The sequence below is a fragment of the Heteronotia binoei genome, chromosome 2 (genome assembly GCF_032191835.1).
Source record: "Heteronotia binoei isolate CCM8104 ecotype False Entrance Well chromosome 2, APGP_CSIRO_Hbin_v1, whole genome shotgun sequence".
Taxonomy (NCBI): Eukaryota; Metazoa; Chordata; class Lepidosauria; order Squamata; family Gekkonidae; genus Heteronotia; species Heteronotia binoei.
In genome coordinates, this window is record NC_083224.1 from 52,499,989 (window position 1) to 52,519,471 (window position 19,483).

Below are 19,483 nucleotides of genomic sequence, written 5' to 3' on the forward strand. Positions count from 1 at the left end.
TGGAAAGCCCATTGTGTAGTGAGGGTGAGTTAAATGATTCCCAGGTGCTAGATACAAAAGTATAATGTTCTATGTTTGCTCAGAGAAGAGGGCCAGGAGATGGGTTTGGGGTGTAAGCAGGAACTGTTAATATTTCTTGATGTAATTTGTCCAAGGTCAGAATGCTAATGTCTGCTGATGATCCTAGATTGCTGGAGATAAAAGGCTGTCAAGTGGTATGGATGATGGCCCATTAATTAAGTTTACAGGATTAGGAAGGGAGGACCCAGAGGTCTTGGAGTTTTGTGAGAGAGAGGAATTTTACCTTTCCTGTGGGCTCTACAATAGATAAGAAATACCTCTTTTGTTTTCAATGGTGGGGGGAACTTGTAGCCTGGAGTCGCCCTACAGTTACACTTGAGCTTTGCTGCTAGGAACCATTTTGTTTGGTCCTTCTCCATCTTTGGTTTATACTGCACACTTCCAGACCACACTCTGGCTTACTCCTAACCTAATTATGGCTGGCACTTGTACATTTAGAGAATTGAGGGTGAAGGATGATGAGGAACATCTTTTTCCCAGTGTACCCTTTTCATGAGGCCAATGAGGCAAAAAAGACAATATTGCCTTGGCAAATACTAAGTAGATAGTAATGTGAGATACTGATTGCCCACTGAAAGACTTCTGAAAGAAATATTGTGACACTGTGGCCAATCTGAAGAATTAACCTCCCACATTTTTTTTACCAAAACTGAGTAAGCCAAAGAAGAATAAGAAGATGATATTGGATTTATATCCCGCCCTCCACTCCGAAGAGTCTCAGAGCGGCTCACAATCTCCTTTACCTTCCTCCCCCACAACAGACACCCTGTGAGGTGGGTGAGGCTGGAGAGGGCTCTAACAGCAGCTGCCCTTTCAAGGACACCCTCTGCCAGAGCTATGGCTGACCCAAGACCATGCCAGCAGGTGCAAATGGAGGAGTGGGGAATCAAACCCGGTTCTTCCAGATAAGAGTCCACACACTTAACCACTACACCAAACTGGCTCTCCTAGGCCATTTTAATTTGTAAAAATAAAATAAGCAACACACACCAAAATAATTTTGACTATGCTTTTAATTCATTTCAGAAGAAAAAGCCACTTTGTATTTAAATAAATGACAAAATAAAAGGGGGACAAAAAGAAAAACATATTTAGGGATTACAAATATACAGACAATAGCAATGTTAATTAGGTTACATTCTTAACAAACCTATCTATTTTTGACATTTAAGTCACCCTGATTATGTCATCAGATTCCTCCATGGAATGAAAATTCAGTCATATTAATCTGCTTACAATTAAAAAAGGATCTCTTAAACATTATTAAGGTGGCACAAGCAGTAAAATACTAATAGCTGTTTTGGATATTAAATAAAAAAGATGCATTAGGAGTTTGTTTTCACTCAGTTGGGTTCTGAACAACGATCAGGAAATAGTCCTTATCTGCAAGGAAACACATAATCATTATCAAACCTTCTGTTGTTAATTCACACAAGATTTTTTTTTAAAAAAAATCTGTACTGCTTATGCTGGCAATGTTGACTTGTTTATATTCACAAGTAAAACCTTTTGACATCCCACTTGGGAAAGTAACCTGCCACTGTTCTCTCCATCACCACCCCTCCCCTTTTCCACAAACTGCTTGTTCCTTAGGTCACAGAACAATGCCTCTCAGCAAAATATGCAGCCACATCCTATATAAAGTGAGGTGTGCCAAACCCACTGATTTCAGTGCTCTTTGACAATGATCTCCAACACAGTACCAATGGACACCACAGTGCCTAGTTACTTCTTCTCCCAAACAAAGAGCCAGTCTTGGCTTTCCTCTACCTGTCTGGAGCAGGAGGTACTTCACAATATTCCAGAAGGCATCACCTTTGGGTCTGTAAGGAGTGTGCATATGAAAACAACTGCTCCATTATAAGGGTGCTTAACTCCCAACATTTTGTAGTTGCTTCCCACGGCAGCCATTTGTGTGATGAAACCCACTACTCTGCCTCAATATTCCACAATCCACAGGCTCAATAAAGTTAGGGAGTTCTGCTCTTTGCTGTGTTCAACTCTGCACAGGATTGGACTGTTTGTGTTTCAGGGCTTCAGGAGGGGATGTGGCTGACACACATGTTCACTTTCAATAACAAACCCTCTTCATGTTGTCTGCCATTTATTTTTTAATTTAAAAAATCTGTTTAAAAAGTCTGGGGGAAAATGTCTGCCATTTACATTACAGTAACTGAAAAACAGGTATGACTACAATGGGAAGGGTGCTAAGGAACTCTGAATCAGTTTTTTTGGGATGACGGGCTTTTCTCTAAAATAGTACTGTGGCATTGACAGCCAATTACTGATATCATATTACTCTGAGAAGCATAGCTCAGGGTCTACCCCACAAAAAAAATTTCCAGATATTTCCCAACCCACAGCTGGCAACCCTTACCAACTTTGCAAGCTAAGCAAGGTTGGCCCTGGTCATTCATTATTTGGATGGGAGATCATCCAAGAAATAGCAGAGTTGCTATGCAGAGATAGGCAATGACAAACCACCTCTGAATGCTTCTAGCTTTGAAAAACCTACCAGGTCAGTATAAGTCACTGTGACTTGATTGGGGAGGGGGGGAGGGGGAGGGGAGGCTGTAGCTGTAACAAAGACATTCAAAGCATTTTAGTTTTGTGGCACAGCAATAACCAGGAACACAGTCAAATATTACAGCTCTTGATTTAGGTTCAATGTTACATTTGAGCAACCTGCAATCACAGTATCTTGGGACAATATCACCTCTAGCAATGTAAGGAAATAGTCAAGATCTATATCTTTAGCACAGATATTCCCTTAACCATGGACTTGAGGGTCTGGTATTTTAGTTTCTGCACTGTCAGACTGCAACAGTGTATAGTCTTTAAAAAACAACATGAAGCATTAGCCTTAAAAGAGTGATATCATGTAGTGTACTGGGAACTAAAACAAGAACCAAAAAGCCTCAGGAATGGAGACGTGTCTGTCTCCTGTTTCTATATTAAAATGTTTAATATAGATCTGGTGTATTAATGAAGAGATTTTGCAAAAAAAAAAATTACACTTCAAAACTCAATATTGGTGTTGATAAAACAGATGTAAATGAGGATGACCTTAGGCCACTCAGCCTAACCTATCTCACAGGGTTGTTGTGAGATTAAAATGATGATGAGAATGATGTCATAAATCAGTTTGGGTTCCCATTGTTGAAAAAAGCCAGGTATAAATGTCCAAATAAATAAATAAATTTGAATAGATTCAAGGCCATAACGAATTTAATAGAAGCCACATTTCTAGCACTCTAGTCTCTCAGAAAGTCTAAATGTGAATTTGCATGATGTCTTTATCTAGGAAATTCCATACTGCTCAGCTCATGATTTTTGGTGATTTTAATGCTCGGCTAGGCAGTAATAATCAGAAACGGATCTCTCATTTTGGCTTTGAAGCGGCTGAATCCCTTCCACTATAATTATGTTTGCCCCGTTGTTCTAAAGATACTTTAACCAATAAGGCAGGTCTTAGATTAATTGAATTCTGCATAGCACACAATACTATAATATTTAATGGTCTCTCCAAATTTCCAGCCACAACTGATTTTACTTTTTTTTCCACACGGGGTTGCAGTGTGATAGATTTTTGTTTGGGTTCACCCAACCTTCTGTAATCTATCGATAACTTTTACATTGATTCCTGCACGGAAAGTGACCACTTGCCCCTAATTCTATCTTTAAGATTGGATCTGGAGGTTAATAAGGTATCATCTTCCCAATCTGTGAAGGCCTCTGAGAATGTTCTAAAAAAAATCAAATGGTCCCCAGCCCTAGAAAGGGAATTTTCTTCCCTCTTTGGGTCTGAAGCACTGTGCAGATTAAGGGATTCAATCATAAATTCCAATTCAGATGATACAATCCTTTCAGGATTCTCATTATTAATTGATTACTGTAGTGCTAAAGCTAAACCTGTGATCTTGTCTAGGTCTAGTTTCTCTAGCTGGCTCAATACAGAATGTTTAGCTTGGAAACAAGAACTGAGAGCACAATTTAAAGAGGCCTGTCACTCCAAAGACCCAACAAAAATTAAGGCCTACATTGCTTGTAAGACAGCCTATCTGGAGCTTATTACATCCAAAAAGAAAGTTTTCTTTCAGAATAAATGGGACCAACTTGACCACTCGATAACATCTAATGATAATAAGGGTTTCTGGAAAATCATTTTAGGTAATCTAAAAATCAATTCTGTTACTGACCCAAATATTTCTGCGCAAACATGGGCTGATTGCTTCTCTAACATTTTTGCTGCTCCATGTGTTTCCCCTCCTATCTTAGCAAACCCCAGTTACTGATATGCCGGTTTAGCCTCCAGTAACTCTAGAAAAAATCAGTGATTTATTGAAGGATTTAAAAGCGGGTAAAGCACCAGGCCCTGATGGCCTTCCTGCTGAGGTATTCACAAAGTTTGCCGATTGGTGGCTCTTGCCCCTTGCAAAATTGTTCTCTTTCATTGATCTGCATGGCTGCATCCCAGACTCTTGGCCTGATTCTATAATTATCCCAATATACAAAAAGTGGGGGTTAGTGTTACCAGAAAATTTCCACCCCATTAGTTTATTATCTATAGTGGGCAAATTGTATGCCAAACATTTAGAACTCCGATTAACTGACTGGATGCGCCTAGGCAACATCATAGGTCCTGAACAGATTGGCTTCTCCAAAGGCAAATCTGCTATGGACCATTGCTGCACTCTGGCCTTCCTTGCTGAAAAATATATGCATACCGGGACTAAAAAATTATATACTGCCTTCATCAATTTGAAGGGCGCTTTTGATTCAATAGATAGAGCCCAACTATGGATCAAGCTAGGTTACCTGGGAATGGACCCTCGTCTGCTGTTTCTCTTGAGGAAACTTCATTCTAATACTTTTTGCCAAGTGAAATTTTCTTCTAGGGGTGACTTGACTAGCAAAATCCCAGTGTTAAAGGGGGTTAAACAAAGTTGCCCCACATCTTTTTAATTTATTTTTAACTGATCTGGCACAATTTTTGAACCCTATTAATGGTCATCCGCCTAAACTAGCAGGCCAAGCGGTCCCCTTATTACTTTATGCTGATGATACTACCATCCTCTCTTGCACAAGTGTGGGCCTGCAAAGGTATTTGAATGCCTTCTATGACTACTGTAATTGTAATTCACTCTCTATCAATTATGCCAAATCTAAAGTAGTTGTCTTTTCAAATTGCTGGCGCCCACAGAGATGGTTTATTGGCAACTCAACAATTGAGCAAACAAAAAATTTTAAATACTTGGGGATCACTTTTAATCATAAGTTAAGCTGGGTTTCACATTGTAACAACACCGTCAACTTGGCCAAATGTTCGGCTGCTCAAATTGAACAGTTTTTCTTTGCAAGGGCAACCAATTAGTTCCAGCAGCAATTAAGGTGTTCAAAGCCAAAACGCTAGCCCAAATTCTCTATGGTATCCCTATATGGATCTCAGCATTTACCAGGAAAGTGGAGGGCATTCAAGCCTCATTCTTTAGACAAATTCTGGGTATGCCAAAATGTGTGTCCTACTTTGATCTCTGCTCTGAAGTGGGTCAGTCTTTGGTGGAGACAAAAGCCTGGATTGCAGTGTTTAAATTCTGGCTCAAAATTCACTTTAGAACAGAGCCTAACAGCCTTCACTATCAATGGAGGCCCAGATAGCAGCCACCGCCAAGTCAGCATTCTTCCATCTGAAGCGGGCAAGGCAGTTGGCCCCTTTCCTTGAGCGCCGGGACCTCGCAACAGTGATCCACGCAACCGTCACCTCAAGACTAGACTACTGTAATGCCCTCTACTTGGGGCTACCTCTGTGCCGGACTCGGAGACTGCAGCTAGTGCAGAACGCGGCGGCCAGGCTGTTGTTGGGACTCCCAAAACGGGAACATATACGGCCAGGGCTACGTGAACTGCACTGGCTGCCGATTATATACCGGGTCCAGTACAAAGTGTTGGTCATTACCTTTAAAGCCTTATATGGCCGAGGACCTGCCTACCTGAGGGACCGTCTTTCCCCGTATGAACCCCAGAGAGCACTGAGGTCAGTCGGGAAAAATCTAATGACCATCCCTGGGCCAAAGGAGATTAAATACCAGAACACTAGAGCACGGGCATTTTCAATCGCGGCCCCTACCCTATGGAACCGACTCCCCGAGGAGGTGCGGGCCCTGCGGAACCTTGATCAGTTCCGCAGGGCCTGCAAGCAAGACCGCCCTTTTAAACTTGCACACTTGGACTGCTAAGAAGATCGGTAATTAAAGATCCGCCAATGCGGTTTGAAGACCTATACCGCTGAATAACTGCACTTATTGGGATTGGTTTATTGTTATTAAGTTTAATGTTTTATATTGTTAAATTTAAGGCTTTTATCTACTATCTACTATTGTATGTTTTTATAAAATGTTGTTAGCCGCCCTGAGCCTGCCGAGGTGGGGAGGGTGGGATATAAATAAAATTTATTATTATTATTCTTGATTGTATGAAAAGAGACCCATATATTTCATCCTGGACAGCAGTGCTTATGTCCAAACTTAACCACTTGGGGATAGAGGTTGATGATTTTTTTACTTCTGATGAGTCATATCTTCAGATGTATTAAACGGAGACTGTGGGAGGTGGAGGAAACGAAACTACGGCCAATAGACCCTTATATTTGCTCCCCAGCTTCCTTAGGTCTTTATGCTTTCTGCAGCAAAATGCCCCATTATCTATCAGACTTAACCATTCCAAGTCATCGCAGAGCATTTATGTTGGCTAGACCAAATGCGTTTCCCTCCAAAGTATTACAAGGGAGATATCACCGAGTCCCTTTAGGTGACAGACTCTGTTCCTGTGGAGCGAATATTCCCGACTCAATTCAGCATATATTGCTTGATTGTTCCTTTTATCATAATCTCCATAAAGATTTATTTTGTAAGCTTTCTTTCTCCCCAGATTTGTCTATTCTGCCACCCTGTTATTATTTAATGAATGATACTGAGGGAGAGGTTAGCGAGGCTGTGGCAAAATTTTTGGCTGACATCCTTAAATTTAAATCTGACCATGTATGAATGCATCTATAAACTCAGTTTCATTTTGATTTTATCGCCAATGTTTAAATTTTTATATTCTGTGTCTTTTTATTTGCAATTGTTATGCCATTAAAGGTTTGGTATGGTCTAAATGTGCTTTATATAGCTGCTTCTCTGAAACTAAGTACATTTGGGCCTGGCGGGTATCTGGATCTTTTCTCCTTGAAGCATGGGCATAATACAAAGAAGACTGACACAGAAATACAACACACATTCTGAGACAAGGAAATCCCACTTCAAGATTTCAAAACTGAAGCTGTCTTCTGCTTTACCTGGTGCAACCATGATCTCATTTTTCTTGGAACGAATCCGCAAGAAGGTGAGGTCATTCTGGGGATCAATGTCTCGCACGGTGCCCCTAGCCTTCATGATTAAGCTGTGCATCAAGCCTGCATACTGCACAGTGGTGGAGTTGTCCATGGTGCTTTTAATGGGAATACCTGCAGAGTTCAAAAAGGATGCTGGGGATAAGTTAGGCTAAGACATTCCTTCCTACCAGCTACTGATGGACTAGCCCAAACTGTAGGTTCTCATTTAAAAAAAAAAATGCATGTTAAATGCCCTTGCCAGATGTCTGTGCTTTTAATAATTCACAATTAACATGTCTGTGCTTTTAACTCAGTAGCTTGATTGTGTGAACACAGCTACCAGAACTGCTTTCTTCCCACGTGAATACGGTACCCATCAAGAGGAAGCATGTCTCTCATGTTATAAAACTTGCCTCTCTTACAAAAGCACAGTCTCCAAATCAACAGAAAGTGTCGCCCTTGTTTTACGAACTCATCTGGTATGTGCAGCAACCTTATTACAAAGGATGTGACAAGCTACCCGAGAGCCTGGGTGGTAGACAATCCAATATGTAAAGGAACTTGGACTACACTCTGATATACTTACTTGGGAGTAAGCCCCAGTGAAATCAGTGGGGTTTACTAGTGAGTAAACATGCTAAGTATCAGGCTGTCAGTTATGCATGCATAAGTCCTTTATTTGCAATGCAAAAGTATAAACTGTATTTTAAAAATGTCATTCATTTTTAAACAATCAGTAGCTTAGTAGTTTCTTACAGATTAAGAAATGTATCAAGGTATAATGTACTCGCTGCAGTAAAGAGAGCCAGTTTGGTGTAGTGGTTAAGTGCATGGACTCTTATCTGGGAGAACCCGGTTTGATTCCCCACTCCTCCACTTGCACCTTCAGGAATGGCCTTGGGTCAGCCATAGCTCTGGCAGAGGTTGTCCTTGAAAGGGCAGCTGCTGTGAGAGCCCTCTCAGCCCCACCCACCTCACAGGGTGTCTGTTGTGGGGGAAGAAGATATAGTAGATTGTAAGCCATTCTGAGGCACTGATTCAGAGAGAAGGGTGGGGTATAAATCTGCAATTCTTCTTCTATATTTACTCCTGTTTATTTTTAAGAACAAGAACTTCAGTGTAGACAGGCTCTAGTCCATGAAAATGAACCTTACATTATAATAAAAACATAAAGTGCCATATCTGTTTATTTTTTTGCGGCAGCGGATAAAGGGAGCTGCTGCCCTGGAAACTTGAATCGAATAGCCAGTGTGATGCATTCTGGTGTGGCTACTGGGTACAAGACACCCTTCACCCTCTAGCTCAGCTTCTCCACATCAACCAATTTATACAGGAGCTCAAGAACAGAAACTGACTTATATTGGCTTGATAAACTGTAACAAAATCCTGAACTGCCCAAATGTCTGGGTTTTTGGGGAAAAAACAGGTTGCTTACCTCTAACTGATGATCTTCGAGTGGTCATCTGTGCAGTCTCACACATGGGTCTTGCCTTTGGCAATGGATCCTAACCTTGGAGACTCCAAAAGCTCGTTTGAGTGTTTTTTTGGCATACTTTCCAGCTCGCCCTGGGGAGCAGGCACCGACTATGCATGGCTGGAGCGAGCGGAAGGTGCCCCTCCCACTCAGTTTCTTCCAGCCGCTACTGACATCCATGCAGGAGAGAAGCAAAGAGCCAGCAGAGGGGAAGGCTGGGTGGGTGTGTATGACTGCACAGATGACCACTTGAAGATCATCAGTTACAGATAAGCAATCTTCATCGTGGTCTCTGTGCAGTCCCACACATGGGTGATTAACAAGCTAAACACAGGAGGTGGGTGCTGGCAATTGGTAAGCAAAACATAATAGTTACTTCACATATAGGCACTCACCTTGCACTCACCTGGAGGAGGATCAGTGAAAGACTGAATGGAGGACTGCCTGACCGAAGGAGGAATCACGTCTAGCATGAGAGTCCAGGGCATAATGAGCGGAGAGGACCAAGTTGCAGTGGCACAAATGTCCTCCAAGGATACTCCATGCAGAAATACCGAAGAAGTCGAGACAGCTCTAGTGGAATGAGCTTTGAGTCTGACAGGTAATGGCTGTTTAGCAGTCTCGTAACACAACCAAATTGCACTAGACACCCATTTGGAAATTCCTTGGGTGGATATCTTAGAGCCTCTATGGGGATTGCCAAAGGCTACAAACAAATTAGGGTCCTTTCGAAAAGGTTGTGTACATGCAAGATAGAAGGATAAGGCTCTCTTCATGTCGAGAGTATGCAGTATTTTTTTACCTGAGTCCTTGGGTTCTGAAAAGAAGGCTGGTAAGGAGGTTGCACTTGAAAGGTGGAAGGGGGAAGATGATCTTCGGGAGAAAGGTGGGGTCTGCCCGAAGAACCACCTTGGAACTATGAAAGACAGTATAAGGTGGATCAGCGCGGAAGGCACATATATCACTAGCCCATTTGCCTGAGGTGAGGGCAACCAATAGGGCAGTCTTCCAAGAGACTAAACATAAGTCAACAGATGCTAAGGGCTCAAAAGGTGGTTTAACAAGCTGAGCTAGGACCAGAGATAAAATCCAGGCAGGAATGATGGGTTTAACTGGGGGATGTAGACGTAAAAATCCCTTGAGGAACGCTTTAGACAAACGGTAAAAAAAAACTGTCTGACCATCAACAGGAACGTGGAATGATGAGATGGCGGACAAATAAACCTTTAGTGAAGAGCAACTACATCCTGAAACCTGCAGGGACAATAGGTACTGTAGAATGGAGGAGATGAGAGCGATGTCAGAATTAATGTCATGAGATTGTGCGTATGCAGAGGAGCGCTTCCATTTAAGAAGGTAAGAACGTCTAGTAGAGGGCTTCCTTGCATTGAAAATAACATGTTGCACCTCTGGGGGCAGTGTTAGGGACGGATTTTCCATGCTGTGAGGCGTAGAATTTAAGGATTGTGGTGCCAGACCTGGCCCTGATGTTGCGTGAGAAGGTCAGGTACCATAGGAAGGAGTGGTGCAATAACTGAAGAAGTCTTGTGAACCATGGTTGCCTTGGCCACCATGGAGTGATGAGAATGCAGTCTGTCTGATCTCGGACGATCTTGAGGATCGAGCATGTGATAAGGGGAAATGAAGGGAATAGGTAATGGAGACCTCCTGTCCAAACAGAAAAGGACAACTAGAATGATTAAAGGTTTGGAACACTTTCCCTATGAAGCAAAGTTAAAATGCGTGGGGCTCTTTAGCTTGCAGAAACGTTGCCTGCTGGGTGACATGATAGAGGTTTACAAGATTATGCATGGGATGGAGAAGGTAGAGAAAGAAGTACTTTTCTCCCTTTCTCACAATACAAGAACTCGTGGGCATTCAATGAAATTGCTGAGCAGTCAGGTTAGAAAGGATAAAAGGAGGTACTTCTTCACCCAAAGGGTGTTTAACATATGGAATTCACTGCCACAGGAGGTGGTGGCGGCTACAAGCATAGCCAGCTTCAAGAGGGGGTTAGATAAAAATATGGAGCAGAGGTCCATCAGTGGCTATTAGCCACAGTGTGTGTGTGTGTGTGTGTGTGTGTGTGTGTGTGTATATATATATATATATAAATAAAATTTTTGGCCACTGTGTGACACAGAGGGTTGGACTAGATAGGCCATGGCCTGATCCAATATGGCTTCTCTTATGTTCTTAAACGTAGAGAAATGCATCATTGCTCCCCCTCATGTAGAAGCGACGGCATTTGGCATTGAGTCATGTGGCAAAGACACCTACACTGGGCTTCCCAAAGCAACAGAGGATGCAGTGAAGATGTGCAGGACTGAGCGACCATTCGTGGTCATCCAGTCGATACCAGCTGAGAGAGTCCGCTAGAACAGGGGTGGCCAACGGTAGCTCTCCAGATGTTTTTTGCCTACAACTCCCATCAGCCCAGCCAGCATGGCCAATAGCTGGGGCTGATGGGAGTTATAGGCAAAAAACATCTGGAGAGCTACCGTTGGCCACCCCTGTGCTAGAGTATTTTCCACTCCGGGAAGATGGATTGCAGTCAGGTAAATGTTGTGCTTGATGCACCATTTCCACAGGGCGATGGATAGACAGCAAAGGCGAATAGATCTCGTCCCCCCTTGTCTGTTTATGTAGAAGACGGCTGCCATGTTGTCTGATGTAATTTGAACATGACGGCCTGTTAGAGAAGGGAGGAAGGATTGAAGAGACCTGTGGACTGCTATTAGCTCCAAGCTGTTGATGTGGAATTTTCTCTCTGAAGGAGACCACAGACCCCTGATAGTCTTGTCCTCTAAATGGGCTCCCCAACTCCACTTCGAGGCATCTGTGGTGACATTTGTAGTAGGGGAAGGCAGGATGAAGGGCATCCCTTGAAGCAAATTGGGCTGAAGGGTCCACCAGTGGAGAGAGAGTAGAACCTCCTTGGGTGCGGTGAGAATCGTATTCTGAGGTTGTCTGTGAGGATGGAAGGCGCGGACAAACCAGAGTTGCAGAGGCCTCATCCGAAGCCTGGCGAACCTGATAACAGATGTAGTCGCTGCCATGTCTCCCAAGAGATTCTGAAACAAAACAGCAGGTTGAGTTGGAGATTGAAGAATCGTAGTGGTGATCTCGACAATTTGCGCACTGCGCGGTAGAGGGAGGAAAACCATGTGAAGGTATGTGCAGAAGTGGACACCTATGAACTGTAGATCTTGGGTAGGGGTGAGTTGTGACTTGGCAAGGTTCACACACAGACCTAAGGATGCTAGAAGGGATAGTGTGGCTTGAATGTCCCGTTCAAGCTGTTGAGGTGACTGAGCAGTCAGGAGCGGGAAGGTACGGGAAGATGGTGATATCTTGGAGGCAAAGAGGTGCAGCCATCACTGTCACACACTTCATGGAAATGCAAGGGGCCATGGACAGTCCGAATGGGAGGGCCCGGTATTGGAAGTGGTGGTGGCCCATGGAGAATCTCAGGTATTGCCCGTGTTGAGGCCTTATTGATATGTGGAAATAGGCATCCTGAAGGTCCAGGGATGCCATCCAGGTGTTTTGCGGGATTAACGGCAGGACTGACTGAATGGAGATCATTCTGAATTTCTTGTAAATTATCTGATCGTTGAGTTTCCTGAGATCTAGAATTGGGCATCTGCCTCCGTCTCTTTTTGGGACTAGAAAGTATCTGGAATAGAACCCCGTCTTTTGGAGATGGAGAGGAACGGATTCTATGGCCCCTTTGCAAAGGAGATCTTGGATTTCATCGTGAAGAAACGAGGATGGTGGTGTCAAAATAAAACAGTGCTGGCGAGGGGGCGAAATGAATTCTATCGCGTAACCTATCCGAATTATGGTAAGTATTCAGGTATCTGTGGTGATCTTTTGCCAAGTCCTGAGGAACGGGAAAAGCCTTGTGTGACTTGGAGAGAGCAGGAGAGAGAAGTCAAAGAGACTGCTTAGAAGGTGGTGTAGTCTTCTTGCTTAGTTGTGAGCGTGACTTTTGCTAGTAGGACTGGTAGGGCTGTTTGGTTTGAGGTCCCTTCCAACGCCAGTATTCTGACTGTTTAGGAGAATGCTAGCGCTTCAGATAGGGCTGTTTCCAGGGTCAGGAGCGGTTGAAAGTTTGAGGCTGCTGTTGTTGGGTGACATTTAGGCGTTTAGCATGCTTATGTCCATCATCTACGGATGTGAGGACATTGTCTGTGGATGCATGGAACAACCCTTGACCATCAAACTGTAGGTCCTCTTTCTTCTGTTTGATGTCAGTTTGAAGGTTGGTTGAGCGAAGCCATGTATGGCGTTGAAGCGTGACACTGAGAGCCTCAGCCATGGTGGAAATTAGGTTGAGATATGTCTTAGAGCCATCGGATGGAGAAAGGCAGTCTGGGCATGGAGTATTGGAGGCAGGGGAGGCTGGGGAATTAGTATGGTCGGAGCCGGAAGACCTAGAACTCACTGACTGAGTCGGAGTTGTCTGGAGGAGGCAGTGGCTGATCCGGAGCCAAAGGAGACGGCCGTTTGTTGGGATCTTTCGATGAGGCTATGGGAGCTGAGCATGGTAGCAATTGGTGAGCGAGGGACTCAGATCACAGCCGAGGGTGTCGTTGCGATCGGTGAATGCTTGTACTCAGCGTAATCACGGTACCGAGTGTGTTGGAATCTGTCATGTGACGGGGATCTGGAGAAGTGCCTGTAAGCCCTTCGGTACCAAGGCAAAGGCGATCTTGATGCCAAGGAGAAGTCGTAACAATAGTGGTAGTCATGACAGAGTTCTGAGTGGATAGGAGAGCGAGAACAGTGGTGAGGAATATCCCTGTCATAGGAAAGAGGTGCCCTGTAGTCCCGGGTCAAGAATTGAGTGGATGTCTCTCAATAAAGCTGTGTTGAGACTTGGGTGGATGACTCATGAAGCTCTCTATACAGGGGAGAAACCCCAACATCTCGATATGTGCTAAGAAAAAGAAAGAAAGAACTGAAAATTATCAAAGACTAATTTCGCAAGCAGGAGAAGCTGAAAAGAATTTAAAAGCACAACCTACAAAACAGGAGTTTCAAAATAAAGTTAAAAAAACACAACACCAACTTAATTTACTGCTCATAGAGGAAATGGAGAAAAAATTGAGATTTGCCTGACAAAACTTTTTTGAACACGCTAACAAACCTGGAAGGTGGTTGGCCTATAGAATGAGAAAAGAGAATGCCAAAAGAATAATACCGGTATTGAAAGATGAAAATGATAAAGAGAAAGTCCAAAGACAGGAGATATGCCAAACTGTGGAACAATTTTATAAAAGATTATATGAAGATAAACAAGTTCAAAAGGTAGACTTGGAAGAATATATTAAACGAAATAATCTTAATAAATTCACAGAAGAATAACAAAATTTTTTAAATGAACCAATAACAATAAGGGAAGTGGGAGATGCAATGGCATCCCAAAAGAATGGCAAAGCTCCATGTCCAGATGGCCTACATGCTGAGTTCTATAAAGCTTATGAGGAGCCTTTACTGTTGCCATTTAAACGTCTTATTGAAAGGATTGAAGAGGAAGCCCAAATACCGGTTTCATGGCAAGAAGCTACAATATCTTTAATTCCAAAGGAGGGTGCAGATTTGAAAGATATAAAAAACTACCGGCCAATTTCTCTTTTAAATCCAGAATGCCTTCGGATTCAAAAGATGCCTGGGGTCAGGTTCCAGGATATCCAGAGACACAGTGCTGTGGACCAACGGAGATTTGGATGGGATCAGAATCACATCTGCGGGTGAGGTTCGAGTTGGGGCATCTCAGTGATGACATCAGTGGGAGCTGCAAGTTCTGCAGGAAGGAGCGTCGGGATGGTAAGCTGTGTCGAAGTTGAGGCCATCGGAGTCGAGGAAGTCATCGGATGGGTAGAAGTCGAGGCCATTGAAGTTGAAGGTGTCGACTTGGTGGAAGGCTTGTAGGTTTTAGATGTAGATTCCTGATGTGTTTTTTTTTTAGTGCTGAAGCAAATGAATCTGAGCGGTGGCTCAACTTCTTGGACTTGTGGCTGGACTTGGAATGGCGGGAAGCAGATTTGTCAGGCTTATGCTTTCTTAGTGATGCTACAGTGGCCGACACAGCCGAATCTCCCTCTCGAGATGGGGGAGGCGGCGAATTGCTGGAAGTGGGCATGGCCTGGAGAGACTTTTCTAAAAGAAAACTCTGAAGTCTGGCGGCTCTGGTTTTTTGCACGTTTTCCGAAGCTGGCGCAGTGGGAATGCGAGTTGACCCTATGAGTTTCCTCAAGGCAGAAAAGGCACTGGGAATGGCCGTTGGTGGATGGGATTTTAGCCCCACACCTGTGGCACTTTTTGAAAGTGGTTTTCCCTTCCATACGCTCCAGACCAGGCCGGGGGAGGGCAGGAAAGAAAAGCTCAGAAATAAGGTTCCTTAAAAAAAAAAAAGATATGGACAAAATATAGTAAGAGGGAAAAAGGGAGAAGAAATACGATACCAAAGGGAACACGAAGACACAAAAAGAACGAGCTAAGGAGAGGAACGCAACAAGGAAGGTGTTGTCCAAGTGGCAGTTAGGAAGAAACTGAGTGGGAGGAGTGCCTTCCGCTCGCTCCAGGCATGCGCAGTCAGTGCCTGCTCCCCAGGGCGAGCCGGAAAGCGCGTCCAAAAAATGCTCAAGTGAGCTTTTGGAGTCTCCAAGGTTCGGATCCATTGCCGACGGCAAGACCCATGTGTGGGACTGCACAGAGACCACAATGAAGATAGGTGTGTTCCATTGAGAACATTTCTGGTATTTGGAACTACCTTGCATGTTTGATATTATTTTAAATGCTCGTTCCCCACAATACATTGTGTGTGTGTGCGCGCGTGTATGTGTCTGTCTATTTATCCTTATCCCTCTCCCCCAGTCCTTGCCTAGGAAAATCATATTTGTCAAAAATGATCTCTTAATAATTATTAAGTACCGTATTTTTCGGACCATAAGACGCACTTTCCCCACGCAAAAAAAAAGGGGGGGGGGAGTGTGTGCGTCTTATAGTCCGAAGGTACATACCTTCGGGGGCAGGGGGCGATCCGCTGCCTCTGCCTCCGATCCGGCGCTTCCCCTGCGCCTGCCTGCCTGGCTCCATCTTCTTCAGGAAAGACAGACAAGGAGGAAGCACACTGCCCTCTCCACAGCTGGTGCTCGCAAAGCGCTGGGTTTGCGGAGGGGGCGGGTGCTTCCTCCTTGCCTGTGTGCCTGGCTTCAGCTGTGATGTTTAAAGCAAGAGCTGGGATCGGAGGGCGGAGGGAGCGATCCCAGCGCTTGCTTTAAGCATCAGAGGTGGAGCCAGGCAGACAGACAAGGAAGAAGCACGCTGCCCCCTCTGCAGCCGGCGATTGCGAAGCGCTGGGTTTGCGGTGGGGCCACGTGGAGCGATCCCAGCGCTTGCCTGAAGAAGATGGAGCCAGGCAGGCAGGCGCGGGGGAAGCGCTGGATCAGAGGCAGAGGCAGCGGATCGCCCCCCAGGAGGAAGGTGCGTCCTATGGTCCGGAGCGCCTTACGGACCGAAAAATACGGGTATATGTAGGTCATGCCTTTATAAGCAGGCACATTTTCAATTCACTTTACAAAATTTATACCCCACCTATCTGCCCAAATAAGGGTCATCAAGGAAGCTAATAAATTTAAAACATACATAATAAAACCACATTTAAAAAAAAATCAAAACCAACAAAAACAGATCATTACAACAATTATATCCAGAGTAAAATGCATACAGAACAATGAAAGAAGATAAATAGTTGATCTTTATACCCGGCTTTTCTCTACCTTAAGGAGTTTCAAAGCACCTTCCCTTCCTCTCCCCACAAAAGATACCCTGTAAGGTAGATGGGGCTGAGAGAATTCTGAGAGAACTGTGACTGGTCCAAGGTCACCCAGCAGGCTTCATGTGAAGGAGTGGGGAATCAAACCCAGTTCTCCAGATTAGAGTGCACCATGATGTGTAAAACTAAACCCCGAGTGTAAAACTAAACCCCGAGGCTCTTAGAACAGAAATGAGAGGCAATGGAAGACAGGTCTCTCTCTTTTTTTGAGGATTCCTTAGAGTGAATATGGACCAGGCTGGAAAGTGGGCCTTATTCATGAAGACATTCACATGTGTCCAGTACATATGTGTCTTTCCAACCACATGCAATACAGCACAAAAATCAACCTTTGACTTTCAAAGTAATTGCGTCAGTAATAAGGACTAGATACTTCACTTTTACCTTTTAAAAAGTGATGCCCAAATGACCTGTGATACAAGAGACCAGAGATTCATAATCCCATTGTTTTTGCTTTAGTTTTTTAAAAGCTGAAAGGTACGGGGGACTTTCAACCGTTACGTTTGTGCTGTTTCCTGATCTAAACTGCTCTTTTCCAGGAGAGGCTGTGGGGGAGGGGGATTTATTTATTAAGAAAGGTATAATGGGTTTTGTGTATCCAGAATGGACAATCAAAAACAGTTCTAATGACACAGTACCTTCTGAATTAACAATAATGATTCCTTGGACTCCCTTCTGACTCTGAATTCGCTTCAGGGTTTCTTCCACCTCAGCCTGGGGGAGAAAATATGCTAATTTGTCATGGAAGCTGCAGTTTGTTTTCAGATAATGTTCTGCAATAACACATTTCAATAAAGGATTCAAAGATATATTCCTCTGAGCACAAAAGTGCATCTGTCTCTACCATGACCATGCTTAAGCTTCTCCTTAAGGCCGTAATTTTCCTCCTAGCATCTGAAACTAAGACCTTGGAAACCAGAAACCTGTTTCTTTTATCTTTCCCATCAGCTTCTCTTACAAAGTTCAAACTTAGCACAAGGTGCAACACACAGCTCTCCTGGACTGAGGGAAAATCCTGACACGTTTTATGGACGAATCTCTCTCTGGCTGCTTTACATATGATATATGAGATTTATTATGCGCTACAGGCATTCATCATCTTAACAAAATCCTGGGACTCCCCACCTATTTTAACTAGCTATACAAAACCAGTTAATACTCTCCGCATGTTTTAAGATTAGATCTGCATGTCACAGAATTACATTCTACGCCATACCTCCTACGTTTTCCTTGACCATGAAATTTGTTTTCATACCTGCTACATAAAGGGTATGCCTAGTAAGGAGCCACTGCACTGCATATGAAGACATAGGTCATGCCCATTCACTGAAACTTAGTTCTATACTCCCTTCTATACACTTCCCCCCCTCTTCAATTCTTTTTATGAGAATGAGATTTTTATTTAATACTGTGGAGAGGAAATATGAGTAATTGTTACTTCTGGATTTTTAAAAATTGTTTTGTGAGGGTTTTTTGTCTGTTCCACATAAACTAGTAAACAGTTCAGGAGATTGTTGCTCCATTTGTTACAATTACAAATAAATATTATTTAAAAAGTAAATGATGTTTGTGATAATTGTTTGGATACACTATATTTTTAATATGCTAATTGTGATAATTTCATGCCAAGTAAAATTGCCCATAGTCATATTTTATGTTCCAAAAGTAACAGAAAGACTTTCAATCTGGAAAAGAAAAAAGAAGTGCTACTATAACATTTTTTTCCAATTTTTCTGAAAATTTCCAGGGTTTTTTTCTGGAAAAAACTGGAAATTTCCAGAAATTTTACATCTCTAGTCATGGAAGCTTGTTGGTGACCATGAGCTAATCACCCACTCCCAGCCTAGCCTACCTCCCAGGGTCATTCTGAGGACTAAATGAAGGAAAGGAGTCACTCTGTCAGGCACTCTGGGTTCTCACTGTGGAGAGGAAGGGTATAAATGAATTAAACAAATATGCACATGACTGCCATGAATTCTGGGAGCCTGGTTGTATCAGATTATCTAAATTCTCAGTTTAAAAAAAATAGCCTTTGCTGTTTTTATTGCAAAGATCTGCCTTTTTCTTTATATATCCACAAGGAAAAGAGCTAGAGACTTTTTCAATGTATGGGAATTCAAAGAACCCAGTAAACATATTTGCTGTAACTTTACAATATGTTATTCTAGTGCCAATTAAAAAATTAGAGCTGCCTGTGGCAAGAGAAGGAAATACTGCTGCGGGGACAATCTCAGGGAAGATCTGAGGGATTTGGCTAACTTACATCTTCTCCATGGAGGACACAACTAACATTTCACACCTCACCAGTTTTCCTTTTCTATTAAGCATCTTTATGTTATTGGGTGAGTCAAAATATTTTTAAGTTTTTTTTTCAGTTGAGTACTTCAGTTTGAGTACAACAGTTTGCTGACATTCCTGCTGAACAGGATTGTTAGAGTTGGCATTTCTGTACACAGTGTTTCTGTTTTCTACTAGTTGCTGCAATTGTCTCAATGGGTTTGGTTAGCCATTCTGATTCTGCACAACTAGAGGTCTTGTTTGCATTTGCTGTTTTGATATTTTGGACTGCACATACGAGGTAGTGACAAAGCACTGCTTGTGTTCAATGGCAGATAGGGAGGAGTGTGTAAACTGGGGGTGAATACCAAGGTTTTTATTCCCTCCTTCAGAAATTCTTTGCTTACATTCAGGGGCCATTTTGTAGAAAAAT

General features: G+C 43.2%; 1 protein-coding gene across 1 annotated transcript; it reads right to left on the reverse strand.

The window, feature by feature from the left end:
- Nucleotides 1-1,076: 1,076 nt before the first annotated feature.
- Nucleotides 1,077-17,607, reverse strand: DYNLRB1 (dynein light chain roadblock-type 1). Its single transcript, XM_060232978.1, has 3 exons — nt 17,412-17,607; nt 7,418-7,585; nt 1,077-1,464 (listed from the first exon to the last, which is right to left on the reverse strand). The coding sequence occupies exons 1-3, from the start codon at nt 17,605-17,607 to the stop codon at nt 1,421-1,423; spliced, it is 408 nt and encodes a 135-aa protein (XP_060088961.1). The 3' UTR covers nt 1,077-1,420.
- Nucleotides 17,608-19,483: the final 1,876 nt, after the last annotated feature.